General features: G+C 41.2%; 1 protein-coding gene across 2 annotated transcripts in view; it reads right to left on the bottom strand.

The window, feature by feature from the left end:
• LRMDA (leucine rich melanocyte differentiation associated) overlaps positions 1-21,038 on the bottom strand; it is a 999,992-nt gene that overhangs the window by 408,430 nt on the left and 570,524 nt on the right. For both annotated transcript variants that reach the window (XM_023527874.1, XM_011355312.2), the window contains 2 exons: positions 19,932-20,071; positions 10,664-10,781 (listed from right to left, as the gene is read on the bottom strand). In XM_023527874.1, the coding sequence (XP_023383642.1) occupies positions 10,664-10,781; positions 19,932-20,071 (258 nt within the window). The remainder of the gene's footprint in view (positions 1-10,663; positions 10,782-19,931; positions 20,072-21,038) is intronic.

Raw genomic sequence — 21,038 nt, 5'->3', positions numbered from 1 at the left:
TCCCTCCCTCCCTCTCTGTCTCTTGCCATGTGAGGACACACTGAGAAGGTGGCCATCTGCAAGCTGAGAAAGAGCTCTCATCAGACCCTGACCAGGCCGGCACCATGACTTGGACTTCTTGTCTCCAGAACCATGAGAAAATAGAGTTCTGTTGCCACCCAGTCTATGGTGTTTTTTTGTGGCAGCCCGAGCCATCTAATATATCCCCCTACCTCAAGCCAGAATTACCTTCACCGCGTTCACTCACACAAACCAATGACATGGCAATACCACAAAAACAGAGCCGTTTTGAAATTATACAGCTAATAACACTAGCTGCCCCTAATTCTACATAACAGAAATGATGTAAACTCCTTACACGTGTTACCTCATTTAACCCTCACAACAAACATGGAAGGAGGCATTATAGTCCTTGTATTAATAATGGAGAAATGGATGGCAGAAGACAGAAGTTCACCCTTTAATTCACACCAAAATGTAATCCTAAAATCTAGAATGGGGCTGACCCCTAAATGGAACAGCAAATCTGAAAACAGCCCAAGCATGAACGAAGTAAGAATCGTAGGTTTTCCATGGAACACCAGAGCCACAGTAAATTCAGATTTTAAACGTTCCCCAAAGGGGAGCTAGAAGCAACTTGAATCACGTCTAGAAAAAAAGTAAAGGTTGGGTGGTGGGGAGGAATGAATAAAAGTGAGCCAAATAAAACATGGGAGAGATTGCTAAGCCAGGTAGCTCTGTGACAACGCAAAATACCAACAATGAAAAAAAGAGACTCACTTCTAAATTTCACTCATGAGTTAAAGGTGTCATGAAATAAAAACCCCACTTAAAATCCCCCACTTCAAAAAAGAAAAAAATAGTATACATATATATGTGTGTGTGTGTGTTATATGTATGTATGTATGTGTGTGTCTGTATATACACATACATATACATATACATATACATATACATATACATATACATATACATATACATATACATATACATATACATATACAAAACTTTAGATCCTAGACAGGAACATTAGTTTGCTATTAAAAAGAAATAATGAGTTCTAATTCAGATAATATAGCTCCAAATCTACTGCCGTATTTTAAAATTCGCATGAAAAATAAAATTTTCTTAAAATGTCCTTGGTGAAAAGGAAGAGCATAATTGCTATTACTGACAAAAGCACTGAACTTAGCTGAATTAACATCAAAGGAAGCCCCAATTACAAAGCATCTGTGCATTATTGATGGTGCCCTGTCTGTTAATCTAAGACACTCCACTGTACGAAGCAGAAAAGGAAATAAAAGAGCTAATTGTACCACCAGTCTTCAGGGACCCCAAGGGCAGATCTTCCCTATCATGCTTGTGAAATAGGACTTTGCTTGGTCAGAGGGACGATGATACATTTGGAGTCAGATCATGTGCATGGGCCCCAGAAGTAAGCCCTGGTGACCACAGGTAGACAAAACAATGAGAGGCAAAACACAATTTCTAGAATGTTGTAACCAGCTCTCACACTGGACCCAACAGAAATCTGGGAGCTCTGATGTTCCTAGAGGTCTTGGCTGGGAGAAATAAGCTCGCTGGAGAAACAGGCAGGTGGTAGTGGGAATGTGTTATAACTCTTCTCCCTATAACAAAAAAGCAAAAACAAAACAAAACAAAACAAAACAAACGAACAAACAAAAAACAGCTTCTTTCTACTCCTCAAGGAATCATTTGGAACAAAAGGCACCTCTAGAAGCAAAGGCTCCTCTGAGCACTGAGGCTGCTCACTGAGTTTACTGTGTAGAGGAAGTGCCATTACTGGAACTCGCATCAATCCTGGCGTGTACCTGCTCATGCCCCTTGGCACCCACCTGGATGATGCACTGAAAAGTATGTATTAGCCACATCCCGACAGAAGGATCAAATGTTGATTTCTGTCGAACTTTGTGAAGACTTTTATCTCCATTCAAGTTGGTTAACCTAAGGTTATCCTACTATTTTATTTTGCTTCTTGGCTTTTAGGACAATGAAAAGAACAAGTGAATGTTAGATATTAGGGACATCCCCTTCATCGCTAAGCTTACATGAGTTTTCTTTTATATCTTCTTAAAATTTATTCTTCTTGTCTGTTGTTATGAACTGAATTGTATCCCCCTCCAAAATTTATACATTTAAGCCATAACCCCTGGTATGTCAGAGTGTGATTATCTTTAAAGACAGGGCCTTTAAAGAGGTAATTGAGCTAAAAGGTCATCGGATGGGTCCTAAACCAATATGGCTAGTGTCCTTATAAGAAAAAGAAAAAGAAATCTAGACACACAAAGAGATAGCAGGGCTGTGAGAACACATAAAGACCACTTTGTGAGAACAACAGTGAGAAGGCCACCCGCAAGCCAAGGAGAGAGGCCTCAGAAGAAACCAGTCCCGCCAACATGTTGTCTTGGACTCCCAGCCTCCAGAACTATGAGAAAATGAATTTCTGCTGTTTACGCCACCCATTCAGTGGTAGCGTGTTATGGCAGCGTGAGGAAACTAGGAACTCTGCTACTGGTTGCAGGCAGTTTGGAAATAACTGGAACTCAAAGGTATAAATTAGGACCATGCCATCTTCATTTTCTCCTTTTCCCTTAGCCATAGAACGGCAAATAATATTAACGTGGATCAAACTTAGCTTCGGAACAATGTTCCTGATTTTTCTCTAGTGAGCCTCCATCCTGCAGGCTTCTCTGTCTTTCAGAATGCCAATCTACCTGAGGGGTCAGTCCCTACCACCTGACGTTCCCATGGGCCCCCAAGAGATTTTCTAAGCCACTTTCTTAAGGAAGCATCTTTATTTTCCTCTCCTCTTTGCTTTCACATTTAATTTAAAAGAATAAAACACCCAAATTGCAAAAGCGAAATACCAAAAACTATCTCTAAAGTGGATCAAAAAAAGGTCAAGTTGAAAATATACGGATTACAGACATAATTGCCTATTAAGGCTCCATCTCAAACATTACCAGAGATCACACGAATGAGAACTTTTCATGGCCCAGTTAAGAAGACTTAAATTAACTCCTTAAAACTAAGGCATCTGATACCGTAGGGGAAAGAATATTTTTGGTAAGAACATGTCAAAGGACTTTTTCGAATGCCATGTAACCAACACAAGGGGAGTTACTATTGAGTCTCTGACAGCCATGGGCTTTCTCCTTATGCCAGCATCTGAGCTGCTCACTCCCACACAGACCCATCCCAGTAATGCCTGAAAGAGGGCACTCAACTCCTAGCTCTTTGACTTCTGAGCACTAACACTAGTCTGGTTGCTCTGAATGCAGGACAGCCTCAGGCCGGCAGCTGCCTCTGCACAGATTTCCCAAAAACCTGCTGTGCACAGAGCACTCCACTCCCTCTCTTAGATACCCAAACACGGACCTGCCCATACTTCCCTCCCACTTCAAACCCTGCCAAGTTTCCTCCTCATCCTGAAGATAAAAGCACAAACTTGGCCTAACAAACCTGGCTCCACAGCCTGGCTCCTACAATTCTCTGCCTAACTCATGTATTTCATCAAAATGGGTCGGGGGAAGTGGTCACAAGGACAAGGTCAAATTGGAAATTACAAAGTTAATTTGACTTCCTTCCAAGTCCTGCTCTTCCTACTCTTTTGTTCCTGCCTCTTATCACATCTCTATGCCCGGTTAATGAAATTTAAGGTATACGGGGGGAAAACATCATGAGCTTTGAGGCCTACACAGACCTAAAGAAGAGTCTGATTCCACATTGCTCTATAATTTTAGGTGATGTATATAAGTCCTCTGCCCATCAGTTTCCTCATTGGTAGATTTAAGCTCAAGGAGAAATTTAGAGATGATATTGTTAAGTTGCTGGTACAATATCTAGTACGCAGTGGACAGTTAATACATGGTAGTTGTTATTTTAACCCACATATCAGGAAAGTTTCAATGCATCTAATATTGTATCACTAGGTAGCCAGTCGACCCTAAGGCTGGCCTTGTGATCCTAATTAGTTAAGCATCCAGAAAGCCTATAGAAGTTAATGCTGTGACACCAAAAACTGCCACTAACTTCACTAAAACCCAAGTCGTGTCCTAGTTAAGAGCTCTGGTTCAAGTGGCCAAGGAAGGACCAGAGGGAAAGATGTGGGAATGGATGGCCTATCTATTAGTCAGGTTTCTGTAGCAACACTACTTCTCAAAATCCTATTGGCTTACAACAAGCATTTATTTCTTGTGCAGAGATCTGTGGTTGGCTACGATAGCTCCGCTTCAGCTTCAGACTTCGGGTCAGGTTCAGGTCTGCTCAGTGTATGTCTCATGTTGTTTTCATAGCAAATGGCAGACATGCAAAAGGAGTGAGTAGAAACACATGGTACTTCATAATGCCTTGGCCCAGAACTGGCATGCTGTCACTTCCACTCACATCCCATTGGCCAAAGAGTCACATGGCCAAGGCCAAACTCAATGAATTGAGGAAGTGTACTCCTTCCTTGGAGGGGAACCATGGCAGGGGCAGAGAGAAACGAACAATTTCAGATAATGGAATCTACCTCATTTCTCCCAATTTTTAGGTTCCAGATGCTGCACAAAGTATCTAAGAAGACTTATCTAATTCCCTAACGGTGCCACTTTCTTCCATGATCCTCTAGGTTCACCTGTGCAAATATCTTTGGACAAAAGTGAGCATGTTGGAGGCCAAAACGAGGAAGAATATGGAGTTGGGGCATTGGGGTGCAGTGAAAGCCAACTCAGCAGAGACACCGTGATATCTTACCAGGCATTAAGCTTAATGGAGAGTGAGACCTACTACATGCTCAGCACCTGGCCAGGCCCCAGGGACTTCTGGGAGTGGCCCTCACAGGCTACAACCAGCACCTATAGTTCTGTTTCACTTCTCTCTACTATGGATTTCAATTCTCCATCTATAGGGCTTCGCCAGGGCGCTGTTGACACAACTTTTCTGCAACAGTCTAGCACTGATTTCAGAGGGTTGCTAGCCAAAAGCAAGGCAATGAAAAGCTCCCAGAAATTGCCTCCAAAGAGCAATAGTCTAAAAGCATTTACTCGATACGCAAGATGCCATGGTGCTAAAAATGGAGAAGTACAAAACCCTTAAGTAATTCCCCCTCAAATGAATGTGGCAAACTGTGAAATCAGGAAGAAGAATGAAAACAAACAAACTGCAAATTTTTGGCTTCTGGAGTTGTTTCTAAACATGCCGCCTAAGCATCTTCCAAAAAAGAAATTAATTAAAAATTTTCCTTTCTTCAAATTTTGCTACAAAGTAACTGAATATAATATCTGAATATGTCTCTAGACAAAAAAACATCTGTGTAAAAACAGAAGAGAGCTATAAAACACGAACATATCTAGGTAGTTAGAAATATCCAGAAAATCACCTGACATTTTTTAGCTTTCTTCTGAATGTCTGGCACAGTAGAGAGAGTTCAACATATATTGGCTTATCATCTATTTAACTGTATATACATGTGGTTTACAATATTTATTTATAGGCATACCCTAGATTTATATAAAATATATATTCTTAAAAATATCGACTATAGAGTACATGTTAGTAATTGCAATCGATCTAGCCGTATTTTCTGATAACCTTTCACATGTTTGCATTTGGGCTAGATAAGGATAATAGAAGATATGAGAGACATGTAATGTACTTTAGAACAAGGGAACACTTATAAAGAACTAGGCTAGGCATAAAAAAACAACTCAATGAACCAAACAAGCCACCAGACTGGTAAGACAAAAAATACAATAGCAGCTAAAAGAGGGAAAATTTCATTTTAACTACACATAGACTTGTAGAGTACCCCGACATGTTTTCCGGGGGGGGGGGGGGAGCTACTTTTTATTTCGTAAAAGCTCTAATATTAGCAGGTGGATTCTGAAAGAAGATCTCAGAGAGCACTGCGAGCAGTGACAGGGACTACAGACCTCACCTCTGCCTCCCCCAGCAATGCGACCTGACGCAGAAGCCGAGGCCCAGGCATCACAACAGCTGTAGGTGTTGCCATCGTAAGTAATCCTTGGGTAACTCCTTGGAAAAATAAATATTCGATCCAGAATCTCTCTTTCCTGCCAATAGACTCAAATTATCACATTTTCTTAAGGCAAAGGTTTTTTCCTGCTCCTCCAGAGGACCCCATTGAGGCAATTAAAAAATGGACCACCTTTCGGGATGGATCTTCCAACACACTCTGTTCATGGTTCATTCTTATGGCCGAGGCTCTGCTATAACCCAGGCGCTGGAGACATGAGAGTGAGAAAACAAAGTTCCTGCCCTCATGGAGCTGACATCCCAGTGGATAAGCAGCTGCTTGATCCTAATGAACAGTTGGCTTCCCAATGCTTCTATTCCCTGTCTTTACGCGAGATTGCCTTTTTCGGCGGAAATCTGAAAACATGGACACAATGGAAGAAACTAGTTACCCAGGGGAATTAGAGCCCAACTCCAAATGTCAAATACAAGACTGTGTAGTGCAGTCATAGAAGCAAGTGATCCTTGGACCCAAATAACTTACAACTTTCAGTTTAAGGATGAGAATAAAAAAGATTTATGGAAGGTACAGGTACTCAGAAGTTTATTCCTTTAACACGTCATATCTCTCTAGCTCCCTCCCCTTCGCTTACACACATACAAACACACACATACACACACACACACCCCTGTGCAAATACTCAAAGATACACACACACGCACAAATATACGAACTATGAAAAACTACACAAACTGCACATGATAGGAAACCCAGGCATACCTGCATAAAGACACGCATAACATATTTTCAAGGAACTATCTACTAATATACGAATATACCTATTGCCATATCTTACCTATAAGAGAATGGCCATGATTACAAGCAAAAATACACATGTTAAAACGCTTTCTAATATAAGCAGTGATTCTCAATCCAGCTGCCCTTGTAGTTAATCTCCCCATTGCTTCTGTAAGGTTCTGAAGATTAAATAGTTGGTAGCCAACTTTGTATATGTGCCTGTAAACAAGAGAGCTTAGCTTTAAATATATGTCAAAGAAATGACAACTGTGCTCTTTGCCAGAACAGGGATGAATAATTACAAAGCCAGGACATAATTAAGCAATTCTGACTGTCGGATTCTTGAACTGTCTCTCTGATGTGCAGGGCTGGCGTGTCTGCCACGTACGCCCTCCTGGACAGGCCTCTGCGCAGCTTTGATCTATATTTCCCAGTGCAGCAAGAGGGGTCATGGTGTGGTCATTACAGAAGCTTTTCTTTGGGGGCCTCAGCCTTCTCTGCATCCAGCTTGGTGCTCTCTGCATTAACAATGGCACAATTCGATATCTAATATTTGACAGAGATATATATTTTCTTTAAAATTCTGGGGAATGAGCAAGGCGTAGCTGTTGTAAGTCCATTAACTAAAAACATACAAACACAAACACGCACACGTCTAGAAGAGGCCATTGTACCATTAGCTATCTCTCCCTAATGAATGACAGCATCTTTCCGTAGAACAATCAGAGCTCAGACAGAAGGCAGCTTTTAAACAACAAAAGCCAAAAGGCAGCAATGAAAGAGAACTGTGTCATCATGAGAGAAAGCGAGAGAGAACTTGCACTCAAGTGCCAAGGCCTGCTAGGTACCAAATCAAACCTCTGTGACACAGGGGGTTTATTAGCTCCCGGATGATTTTGCATTTGCGTCAGCTGAGAACACCCACACTGCCCGTTCCCTACCTCCAAGGCAAGGGCTGTGATTGGAGAGGCATTTTTCCATTCTCCCAAATACTTTATGTCAAGAATAAAATGAAAACAGCTCCCCAAATCATGGCCCCCTTGATCATCCATCAGAGCCTTCTGCTGAATAAGCACAACAGGCCGCTGCCTCAGAAAGGACAGAAGCCAACTTGAGATTCTGATGCTGTTATGAAAAATAGGTCTTCACACAGTCTGCTCAGCACAGCGTCGGCAATTCATGGGGAGGAAATTGCTCTCCACTTAGGAGCCGAATCCAGGCGTACACATACCTCCCAGAACATACATATGTATATATACACAGAGATGGAAAGCATATATACACACCTGCATAGGAACAAACATATGTCTGTATATACTGTGAGCAGGCGAGAACCAGCCTTTTTAACATCAATTTATTAATTCAGCAAGGAGCTCATTTGGCCTCTATCTGCAAGAAAAGTACCAGTGCATATCTCTGAAAACAGACAAAAGGAAATTGCCTGCCATTCAAAGAGAAGCATACAGTTTGATATGAAACCAGGAACACAGAGAAATTCTCTGGTACACTTGAAGGCTCATGGCATAAATAGAACACTTAACTGGAAGCCTCTGGGTTCTGGTCTGAGTCTGTCTCCATGGGACTGTGGGGGCCTAAGGAAACTACATTCTCTCCCAGTTCTTTCATCCATAAAATGAGATCACAGGCCAGGTGTTTTCTGAAGTCCCTGGTTTGGAAATCATGTCATTCTACAGAAACATAACAACTGAAGGTCCCCATACTTTGTCAGAGTACTTCTGCCTGTTCTCAAATAATTAATGGATATTTTCAAGCTTTATACAGTTAGTAAAGATGTTAGTCAATCACAGAAACATGAGCTAATTCTATAATTGATTAGAATTTAATTTGGAGCTTTGAAGAACATTTCTGCTTAAGTTGCTAATGACTCAGAAAACCAGCTATTACCAGATTTTAAGGAGTCATTCCCATTTGCTTTCAAAGACAGGTGAGGATTTCAGTTTTCCCTACTACCAACATCCTCCACTGCCCTCACCATCTCTACTTCAACAGAACAGTCCTGCTTTCACTTGTTTTCTTCACTGAGGCCTTCTTATGAGGCTTTGTTTGAACAGAGAAGCATGGGGAAAATGTTTAGCTCACTGATCCAAGGTTAAGAAATCAGAGTGGAAGAATGTGGGCTCTGTGATCAGAAAAACAGGTAAAGCTCCAGCAATTACTAGCCTGGTGACTTAGGCAACCCCAATTAATATCTTTAGGCCTGAGTTACCTCATCTGTAGAATAAGCCAATGCTCTTTTCCTTATACACTATAGGGTCATGTGAGGACTCACAAATCTATATACAAAGTACCTTACAACAGTGGTGGACACATATAGAGCACCCCACCCAAATACAGTATTTAGTACACCTTCAGATCTCCTGTGACGATGTAGAGCTGCCCAAGTCAAAGACAATGACAGCAGTTGAAATATTGATCTAGTAAAATGCCTGTATACATGAAGATGAGAAATGTAGGATGGGCACAAACCCAAGATATTATAAACAGTTCATTTGGTGTACTTTGTTTGGTTTGGTGATATGGCTTTCTCTGGCATCTTTAAAAAAAAAAAAAGGCTGAGAGAGAAATTATTCCGTTTGGACAAAATTACAAAAGCTGAAATAACTAAAGGCAGTCATGAGCAATACGGCAAATCTGCCTCAATAAAGAAAACTGTTAACACTTTAATAGCTATGAAACGAATCACTCGATTAATTTCTCACGTGCTAAAACAGGTAACAATGCATTTATCTGCCAGCATTATACCCTCCATATCACATATTTCCACAACTGTTAGCAATTGTATTCAGCATAATGGAAAATAAGTTGTACCTCATGGATTGAGGGAAATAAAGTGGCCTGAGGTCTGCTGCCAGCTGAGCAACTTGATGGAAGAGGTTTCCTTTTTCTGCTTTGGTTCTGTTTGTTTTTTTTTTTTTTCTCTTTCCTTCTTAATCATTTCCAATGCACGTGCAGAGCACTCTAAGTCAATAAGCAAGGACAAACTAGACCTCTAGGATTTCCGGGCTAGTGTTTTCAACGCACAAGCTGGGATCCCACAGGAAATGACTATGTGGCTCCACAGAATCTCAGAGCAGTGATGGACCTCCAAGGGGTCACCAAGGGTCATCAAGTTCATTCCCCAGCCTCTGGCTTCACTGAAGGACTCAAATTCCTCCTGATAAGATAGTTGTCCATGTCCTTAAAAGTTTCCTTGTGTCTGAATCCAAGACCCAAAGCTAGATCTCGCCCACCTCATCAATGCTGTCATGAAGATGATACCATGGTCACTTCTATAGCCTCAATACAGACTTGGCTGGTAAAGGAAAGTTCAGTAAACATCGTTCCCATGAATGCTACAGAGCTACATGGAGAGAACACACACCTGTCCCAGATCACATTGTCCGATAAAGTTGCCTTCCCACTGACAATATCTCTGAGAGCTGTTGACCAAAGAATATCTCTCTCCCCTGGCTCCCCTTTGGGCCCAAGAAAGAAGGGTCTCCTCTGAAGCACTAGAGGAACACTACTCACCTGAGAAGTAGTAAATGCTCAACACTTTCCTCTTTCTTCTTTCTCATCTCCAGACCTGCAGAGGCCCCACCTTATAAATGAACCATCTTCAAGAAAAGGCCTGAAATCCACCCCCAGGAACATCATCATCAGGTTGTACATGGTGTGCCATTTTATTGGTAAAAGAGCTACCTATAACCCATTGACTGGATTATAGGGAGACCTAATTTATACCCAGTCCTACTTCTTATTTGGCTCATAGTATGTCCATGGATGAAGCCTTAGTGTGAGATCCCTCCTGAATTCTAAAGACATAGGAGGACATCCACCACGTTCAGAGAGTAACCAACAAGGCGAGACCAATAGGCAGCTTACCTTGGGCTTTATCACCTTCATGAACGCCCCTCTGACCAAAGCTTCTTCTCGTTCTTGTCTGGTTACTTTCCGGGCATCCAAAAACTTTAAATTGGGCAGCTTGTGCAGAACAAAGCATCTGGGAGAGAATAGGCAGAGACCATTTAGGAATGTTCGGGTGACCACCTCAAAGATCCATGCAATTTGTCTGATATTCAGGAATTTAGTTAGATTGATGCCTTCACCTAAACTATAAGCTTCTTGAAGGCCGGAACAATTTTTTTGCTGTTCACCCTCATGCTATCTTGGAAAGTAGCATTAGAATTCACTCAGTAAAATACCAGTTCATTTCTGTAGCATGAACATTTCTTGAGCACCTACTATGTGCCAGGCCCTAGGTATACAGAGGTGATTACAACATGGGCTCTATATTTAAAGGGGTTTTTAGTGTAATGGAGATGACAGACTTGCACAGAGAAGTTAGAAATCAGCATAGCTATGTGCTAAGATCGAGGTTATACAGAAGTTTTGGGAGCGCAGAGAAAGAGACCTAATATTACTCACCGAATGGCTAAAAACTAATGGCTGAATGACAATGAGGAGGAACCGGAAATCTCAAGCAGGCTTCAAGGAACCAAATCCTAAAGCGAACCCAAGCACTTAACTTTTCCTCAATGATAATGTTACTTGAGATAAGCAGTATGCCTGTCTTTTCAGTGGATCCTTGGGTTCCAGGGCCAGCTCTCACATTCATAAGATCGTCTCACATCACCAACTGACCTCCACATGCTTGTCCAGGTTAAAGATTTAGCTGATCATCCGAACACCAGAGATGACAACTTGGAGGCATCTAGTTATGAACTTTATATTATTCATTTTTAAAGTCAAAATACTCTAAAATTCTTTGGAGGTATATTTTTCCTCCCCAGAACTGTGATCCCCAACACCTAAAGTCCTGGAAATAATGACTCTCTACTTCTTGCTTCTTCCCCGGCCTTATTACATTATTTCCTATTTCTCCCAGAGCCTCTCCTTTCCCCTCCAAATGCTCCCTAACCCTACCACAAATCAGAAAAATTCCACAAGGGGCTCAAATGACCTTTCTGTCCTCCAATAGAACTCCCACTAGCCTCAGTCAATGTCAGAGAAAACTTCCATCTTCCGCTTGTAGCAGCAAAGTCTTGATGACAACAGATTCTTTCAAATAAAGACAAGTACAGACGGAAACAATATGTCAGGAGTGACGCTCAAAGGAGTAAAGACACCCACTAAGTGTAGGGTGGGAAAAGATGAATATTCAGGTGAAGAAAACATCAGTATTAGAAAATCAGCCAATGTTTAATAATGAAATGAAAGATGTCTTCACGGGGCTGGCAGGAACCACGATGACAACAGACAGCACGTTGTCATTTTGCCCCACTTTGGATCACAGCCCTGAAATCAAAGGAGAGAGAGAGAGAGGTGCTGGCTTTTAAGCTAGTTAAAAATTTTAGATGACAAAGAGCTGCTGTTTTTCAGAGCACTCTTCTTATACAATCAAAGAAACAGCCCATGAAATAAGCTGCCAGTCACCCTGAAACTAGGGGTGACTTGACTCCCATCCTGACAGCCAGCCTGGGGTTTCCAGGTAGTTGCTGCTTAGAGAGATTTGAGGGACACTAGGAAAGCTTGTCCCAAGTAGTTGGGCCTGAGACTCAGCCCAGGGTCAGAAGTCCCTCGCTTAGAGATGTCTTCTTTCACTTATATATTCACTCACCCAACAAATAATTATTGAGCAGCTACCACCTGCTAGGAACTGTGCCAGGTGCTGAGATTAAGGTGATGCACAGAACAGACAAGGACCCTGCTCTCAAGAGCTTATATACTAACTAGTACAGTGATTCTCAAACTTGAGTGGGTATCGAGATCCCCTGGAGGGCTTGTTGAAACACAGGTGGCAGGGCCCCACCACGAGAGTTTCTGATCTAGAGTGGGAACTGTAATTTACGTTTCTAATAAGTTCCTAAGTGAGGCTGATGCTGCTGGTCCTTCTGAGAACTACTGTCCAAGTGAAAATAACACCACAAGAAATAGCAGTTTGGGAATGATGAGGTTGGTAAGGCAGCAAAGATTCTCCTCAATTCTGCTAATGGTCTGCCCTACCTTGTACACAGTGCCCAGACCGCAGCCACACATACCAGATCTTCCTGCCCCTTGGTGGTTTGGAACTGGCTCTAAACATTACTGCCAAGTGATAAGTCCGTGGGCTTTCTGCCTGCCTGTCCCATCCCGGTCTCAGAAGATCTATTTCCTTTGTTCTAGGTCATGTCAGGGTGTCAAAAGCTGCAGCTTCAATCCTGTGTATAATACAAGCTTGCCATAAAAATACAAGAGAGGATTCCCGAAGCCACAGAATGAAGGCTTTTATAATATCAATTCAACCCTTGTAAATTTAATCCAAGGTTATTTGTTGCACCAAAATCTCTTTACCGTGATGTATTACTTAGTTACTGAGGTTATCACAGCCGTATCCTAAAGTTGCATAGTACATAAAACATTTCAGTTAACAATGCGGGAAGGTTAACTCCCCCAGATAACCTGCAATCACAAGGGCTAGTCCACATGACATGCCTCTGTCAGCTTCTACGAGCTATTGATGGTTCAATCAGTTTGTTTTGAAGGTAAAGTACAACAAAAGGGCAGTAAACTTATTCAGACTGTCAACAGGGGCTATCGGGAAAGGGGCTTGCAGGTAAGTAATTCTGGGTGTTTTAAGGCTATTATCAAACAGCAATGGCTGAAGGAAGAGACAGCTACTAATAACACAGAAGGCAGCCATCATAAACCACTTTATGGCAGAAACCCCCGTCTATAAATCCTGCGACACCTGGAGACAGCTTCAGATTTATAAAACTGCTTGTTAAGCCAGGACACTGCTTAATGAAAAGAGATCCATCTAAGTTCTAAGTCTCCCATCCCTAGCTCCAGAGGGCAACTCCAATTTTCCTGACCTTCCCAAGGTGGCTGGGCAAAAAGTCCCAAGGCTAACGGGGAGAAGGCAGGGGCACTCTCAGCTGTGACATGGATGGTGAGGTTATGAAGAGGAGATCAGGGATCCTGGGAAGATGTTTAAAGACCTATTTGTCTCTGTCTGCAAGCAGATTCTCTAAAGGTGAGACCCACACACAGAGCTTTTCAGGTTCTCTCTTCATATAGAACGCTCCCTTTTCTTAAAGAACTCATCTAAGAAGACATCTAAAACTGGTAGGGGGAGAATAGTCAAAGCAGAAAGGCTTTTCGTTTGTTTGTTTTGATCCAAAATCAATTTTCTCTGCCCAAATCCTGAAGCTGTGGCATTTTTTCACCTAGACTTCAAAGGAGGAGGAGAATGCTCTTCCCTCCTGCCCACAACTGCTACCTGGGGGGAACTGGCTGCTTGCCTGTAACACTGCACGACACAGAAACACCAAGATGGACCTCCACTGTCTGCTTCTGGGGTTGGCTGCCATGTTTCTTTCTCTGAGGAGACTCTACTCAAGAAATACCAAGTTTCTAGATTCTGAGGGAACTGGAGGTGGGGTCACTGGAGTTTTTTTTACTTCCTTCCATTTATGGCATTCTATGCTTCTTTGTATTAGTTCTTGCTGCCCACTTGCTCCCATACATGGGAGGTGGGGAGAGATGGTGCAAGCTACTGATACTCTACTGGGGGCCCCTGAAGAAATCAACGGGTGACCCATGAACTGTTCTCAATCTTTCACAAAGATTAACACAATAGAATGAACACGCCAACAAAATATCGAGCTTCTTTGCTTTTGACTGGATGACATCAACCCTGTTTGGTAACACGGGTTACCTTATGCTCATTAAAAGCACTGATCAACAGTTAAATATATCTGACTAATTTTTAAAAGTTAGCAATGGCTTATATGCAGTTTATTTAAGAGATAAAGCTTTAAAGCATGGGGAAGAAAATTTAAAAAGAGGGAAGGTCTTCATAACAAAAGACTTGAAGGCTAACAGGGCAGAGGAAAGAGCCCAGACTCTGTGCTCATCTTGCTGTGCAATCTTGGTTTAGTTTCTATCACCCTCCCAAGCCTCGGTTTCTCCATCTGTGCAATTAAGGGAATGGGCTAAATGATGCCTACGCCTCTTTTTTTAAGCTTTAGTTTGCTTGAAGTCTATGTGTCTCCAAGTTAATTTATAAAAAATACATACATATCTTCCTTTCTTATTACTCCAATTTCCTTATAAAACCACCCCCTCACACCTCCAGGTAAAAGAAGACTGTGAGAAAAAAAAAAAAAAAGTCAATAAAGACCAAACAGTAATGAACAAACACTGTGAGTGGAATAACTCCAGATGCTCAGAGAGATGACAATGATTTCACTCTAATGAGCCGAGGTGAGCTCACCTACAGCATTAATGAATGCCTGACAACTGGCAAAGGCCAGCTGATTTTCCTCACAGTTGACCGGCAGTATGTTTGATGTCTCCCTGCAAACAATACACCCACAGGACAGACCAAGGCCCTCTACAGAGGGTAACCAGCAATTACTCTGTGGGCTTCTGTCACTTTGATCTCTGGGTCATGACCTTTGCTTTCTTGTGATCTTCAAAGCCCAGACTGTAGATTAGCTGGAGAATGCTAGCTGGGTTATGTAAGCCACAAGTTTTACAGCTCCTATTGGGCTGGGAAATGGTGGTAGCCCAGGATGGCCAACAGACGGTGGAGGGTCCCTCCCTCTTTCCCTTTGGCTGAGTGCTACAGACACTGGGCAGGCCCCAGGGCTGCTTGCTCCCTTAGAGGGAACAAAGAAATGGTGTCACGTTTTAAATAATTTAAAGTTGTGAGGCATACAGAGGGGCCTATTGGAGAATACGAAGGAAGGAGAGGCCAAGCAAAGATTGCAGTGGCAGTAAAGAATGAATGACAAGGGTTTAGTGACAAAATTGAGCTAAGAGACCATGAGACCATCTCTTTATTTGACAACTGAGGTCCAGCACTTGTGTACTGTTGACCTTCACTTTTTTTCCTGCAGTAAGAAGAAAGAAAATAATTGCAAAGGAAGACAAGAAATAGGCCATTCTGGGCACCCAAGTTTCCCAACCTTGATTCATTTTTTGGCCAGTGTTGAAGTCCACAGGAGACCCCAGGTGGTTGCTTAGAATGCTGGTGGTCTCCCAGGCAAAGCTCTGCCTCATCCACTCCCTTCCTGCTCAAATCCCATAGGCTGCCGGTTAGCACATTCACCTCCATTCAACATTCATCCCAAAATAGCAGCACAGTGTATATACACAGCAAAGCATGGGCAGGTTTAAGCTCCTATAATAACATGGCAATGGACATTTCTCAGCCATGATCTATGACGAATGGCAAAGAGAACTTCCAGGCGTGGTTTTGCTCCTGCCCCAGCAGGACCAAAGCACTGCTCAACAGCTTGGTAGTATGTTCGTGTTCACATACAGATTTAATGAGCCTGTTTAACTGTGGGGATGTGTGCCAAGAAAATCCAGGTGCATGGGGGGTAAGTGAGGAAGGAAAAGTGGTGATGTGTTGAGGGGGTGGCGGAGGGGAGGAAGGAATCTGCAGACACCAAGGCATCTGTGAAGCCATTTCCAATAACTCCATAAATCTAGTCACTTCCCATTTCTGGTCCAGTGGTTGGCCACAATGTGACGTAAAACTGGGCAGACCTCTCTGAAATCAGCATCTCCCATGGAAACGAAACAACAGACATACTTGTTTTGATGTATGGCTGGGTGACATATTATAAATATTACATCACATAACCACAGAGGATGCCAATCAATAAGAAATTTTTTTAGACAGCACTAAATGAACCATGGGTTCTTGCTTCTGAATACACTTCTTTAAGGCTCCTACTATTGCTTAAATGATTAATAGAAGACATGTTGTCAGAAAACGTACTTAAAGTGAAAAACAGTAAACCGTAGAAATATCATTCATTTTTTAAGCAATTTTCTAGTGAGAATGTCACATAAATTTACATAGAGGCCCTAGTATTATGCTCTGGGTAACAGCTATAAGGCAGGCAGATCTCATGCTTTGTGGATGAAGAGACAGGAAAATAGTTTACCAAAAGGAAAAAAAAAAAAAAAAGTGGCCACATTGCTTTGTAGAAACCCGAATGCCATGGGACCTCTAGGTTCAAAAGTCTTGTGAAATCCTAAAATTTCTCAGATTCAAATGAAGCACAAACTCCACGATGAACAAACCATGAAATAGAATTGAATCATATACACATTTATCTCATCCAAATGCAAGTATGAGATTGCTTGTCAAAACAGAAATAAAAAGTAAAACGAACAAAAAATTTAGAATTACTAGAGAATAACCTACTATTTCACTCAATGATCAGATGCTATATAGCGAATGTGTAACTGGATGGGCACACGTTAACTGTTCTCACCACTGTGCTTAGTTCCTATTTCTCTCCGAGTGTGAGCATCTTGCCACCATGGTGGGTGACTGCTGGATTTTCTACGACAATTTTGACTAGATGTGATTTAGGTTGTGTGCAGCCTCCAGAATCCAGCTCCTTATGGCAACTTTGCCATATGTGCAACTAACAAACAGTCTTTCCCACCTCATCCTTCAATACCTTCCAGGGAAATAGATCTGGAGTGAGGAGCACAGGCTTGGAGGGTGCCCAGGTCAGCTCATGAGACGGAACACTCCTCTAGAATCAAGCCCTCCCTGAAGAATCATGCCCAAACAACCAGCATTTGGATTGAGTCTGAAGGATAGTCTCTTGCTTGTTAACTGCATTTGTTGGCATCCAAACAGGTCTGATTCCAAATAGGCAGTGGGCGTCTGAGGTGCCCAAAGGGCCCTGCATCTCTCTGTAAGTACTGAGCTCCTGAGAGGAAAGGTAATTTCAAGCAGGCTCCAGCAAAGTTACCAAAGCCCTATTCCATGACCAGCACTACTTAAGGTATTAATGAGGCTTCAAAGGGCAAGATACAGTCCTTGTCTACTGAAAGCTATTCTCTGGATGGTGAAATACCCGAAGTAGTGAGAGAAGTAAATAAGATAAAAATACATAAAATAGTATGAGATGGTAAAGGAAGAACTGTAACAGCTTGGGAGCAGAGGCTCTCGGAATATTAGTGCCAACAGGGATTTTAAATACTATGTAGTCCAGTACTTAATTGAGCTTCGGAATCACCTATTGACTATTTTGTTGCATTTACCACTAAATGAATCAAAACACCTTGGATGATTCAGAAGTATGGCCTTGTTTAAGGGACACTGATATAGATTGCCCTCCCATTTTAAAAGTCTCACTGGCAAACTGGTCTCCATATCAGATCATCTGATTTGAACTCTTATACCTTGGGTCTTAATATTTTTGCTAATGTGACCAACCACAATAACAAATGGAATTAACTTTTCCTTTTATGACCTCATAAAGCCCTCTTTCTATTTAAGGCTGAATAAAATAAGATGGAAGTGGAAACTTTCCTCCCTCTACTTCTCTCAGTCTAGAAAAAAAAAAATGTCCCTACAGTTCAATCCCCATACAGAATCATGAATGAATGAACATGTATGTAGATATGTATGCATAAACACATATACATATATACACGCATCATGCATATGTAAAATTTGTTGGGCTATTTTAAAGAATCAAACACAGAAATCTAAAAAAAGTCAGAAAAAAATGAGAATTTCCCAAACAATACTTGGTTGACTAAAAATGTTGATTCAGAAAACTTTCTTGGATTTACTTGATCTTTCCAAGGCATATCTTATAAATAAGTTGCTGCAGTAAGATAAAATATGCTTTAAGCTATCTCTTTGTACTTAAAATCAAGCTGTTAAATGCTTGAAAGTTGATAAGAGTGTAAATGAAGCAAATTAAGTTCTAAATGATTAAGCAACTTAAAGATTTGATTTAGGAATTTGTAATTATTCACCTGCTAAACATTAACCATATTTCTCCTAATAGAATTCATATTCAAATTGATAGTATCACATCTCAGATGAAAATATTCATGATAGAGAAAGATTTAATACATTTTGAAAAGTACAGTTAGAGCTTTATTCTAAGATGGTTTAAAAGTAGTCTAAGACTCCTGCAAAATTAATCAAGTAACCTAGAAAATGAAGTTGAAGATATAAAATTCTTCCTAGTAAAAAAAAATAACTGAATTCCTGATGTAGCCTTACTTACATATGTGTATGTGTGTGTGTGTGTGTGTGTGTGTGTGTGTGTGTGTGTGTGTATGTCTTTTTAAATATACAACATTTATTGGCCTTCAGTATTTCTTACAGGTTTGCATTTCTACAAAATGAATGCTCTCAACTACATCCTTTCTTGGGTTACCACAGATTTTTACGAGTCTCGACAGAACAAATTCCTCCTCTCAAACCATTATCCTCCTTCCCCAATTCCTCCAAATTTATTTTCCAGTAGCTTTACCTGCCTTGTATTTCCTCCTTTCCTCACTTCGTCCTCATATTGATTCATTAATGAGCATATATCATAATGGAGAGAGAGGCAACACATATGAAAAGATTTAAAAAATTCACCAAAAGAGCATACAGAATCCCAAATGAAGAAAGAAAATAAAATGAATTTAGTAAAATGAGTAAGATAAGAAGACTCCCTAATAGACATGAATTTGGATCAGGTGTTTCAAAGCAAATGGTTTAGAAGTGGAGAGAAGAAAAGCATTTCTACTTGGAGCCCATCAAAGCACATGGTTGGTAGACACTGAGGCATAGCTTTTTGGAACAAAGTTATGGGCTTGTGGGACTTCTTCTTGAGACCATATATAAGCTCCCTAAATTTTGATGGGAAGTGCTTTCTCTCTAACCAGTGACTCTGACGCAGACCGCAGGAAGAGCAGGGGCCAGCAAAATACAACCCATGGGTCAAATCTGGCCTGCTGTCTGTTTAAGTAATTTTTTATTGGAACATAGCTATGCCTGTTCATTTACAAATTGTTTATGGCTACTTCTGCACTATAACAGCAGAGTTGAATAGTTGCAACATATGACCATATGATTGACAAAGCCAAAAATATTACCTAGCCCTTTATAAAAAAAAAGTGTCAACCCCTGACCTAGACTATCCAAATGCTTTTCGTGTTTCTTGGCTCCAGTGATGTCAACAAAAGGAGACAATGGCTATAGGTTATACAAAGGTGAAGGTTTAACATAATCATGAGGAGTCCACTGACATTTACCAAACATCTAATATACACCAAATAGTATATTATCCCCTCGAAAATGCTACTTTTCTCTTCTTTTACCATGCTCAACCCCTTGGATACTCACCTGTATCTCTTGTAGTCTTCCTCATCCTTTTCCAAGCTGACTAGTTCATTGGGACACGCCACATTACCCAGCAGGCTGAGGTACTCCAGAGCTGGTGTCACTTCTGCCAGGTGATCGAGCAGACACTCCAAGTCAGTGATGTGACAAAGGTTAAGGATCTTAGCCCAGGAAGAGAACAGGCTTAGCAAGGAGAATAGACCATAACTGATGAGAAAAGACTAGCAGCTGATGACTCTAGGCTGCTCCATGAGATGACAAGGGTAAGGGTTGAAATCATCTTTAGCTGTGGATGTCTGACACGGCTGGCTTTTCACTTCTACTGTTGGATACAAAACCAGCTTTTCTCTGGGTAGGTAGGGCTAAGTTCAGATCACTTGAGAGAGAATTAATAGATTTAATTGTTTTATCACATTTTTCTTTCATTTATAGTTCTGGTTTGTTTTGTTTTGTTTTGTTTAATTTTGTTTTTTAATGATGAAGGGTAGAGTCCATGTAGTAAAATATTTTACAATATGCAAAACTTAATTTGTTAAGTATTTTAACAATAAAACTTATTTTTTCTAGCAATAAAAGCAAAACATTATTTTCAAAGGCCTCATTAAAAATACATCATTTCTCTTTTGAGAGGTGATTTATCAGTAAAACATACAGAAATGGCATGAACACAAACACAGATTGGTCATCCTCTTATGATCTGAGAGCCTGTGATGGAGGTAGGTACTGCTCAGTGGCTTCACTGGTATCAAGAAAGTATTGTATTAGAAAGAAAGGAGAACAAAGCTAGGAAAAGACAAGCAGAGTAAATTAGGACAGTCAAGCCAGGCAGTTCAAAATGCATTTCCTGAGAATCTGGTGTTAATCTAATATTCTATGAAGGGAAAAACAGAAATAACCAAAGAGGGGAATGGTGGTGAAATTATTCCATAGTCCATACCCATAGTGAGATCCACTTCTATTCAAGGTAAACAGTGAGACTCTCTTCATCCGCCAAGCAAAATAAAGAGTGATAGATTCAGGGAATCACAGGTACTGGGAAGGACTAGTCCATACTTCATCTCCTGGTTTGAGTCACGTACAAATGAGCTGAACCCTAGGCAAGGTGATGAT

The sequence above is a fragment of the Pteropus vampyrus genome, unplaced genomic scaffold (assembly GCF_000151845.1).
Source record: "Pteropus vampyrus isolate Shadow unplaced genomic scaffold, Pvam_2.0 Scaffold20, whole genome shotgun sequence".
Lineage (NCBI taxonomy): Eukaryota > Metazoa > Chordata > Mammalia > Chiroptera > Pteropodidae > Pteropus > Pteropus vampyrus.
This window is presented reverse-complemented; position numbering and strand designations above follow the sequence as displayed.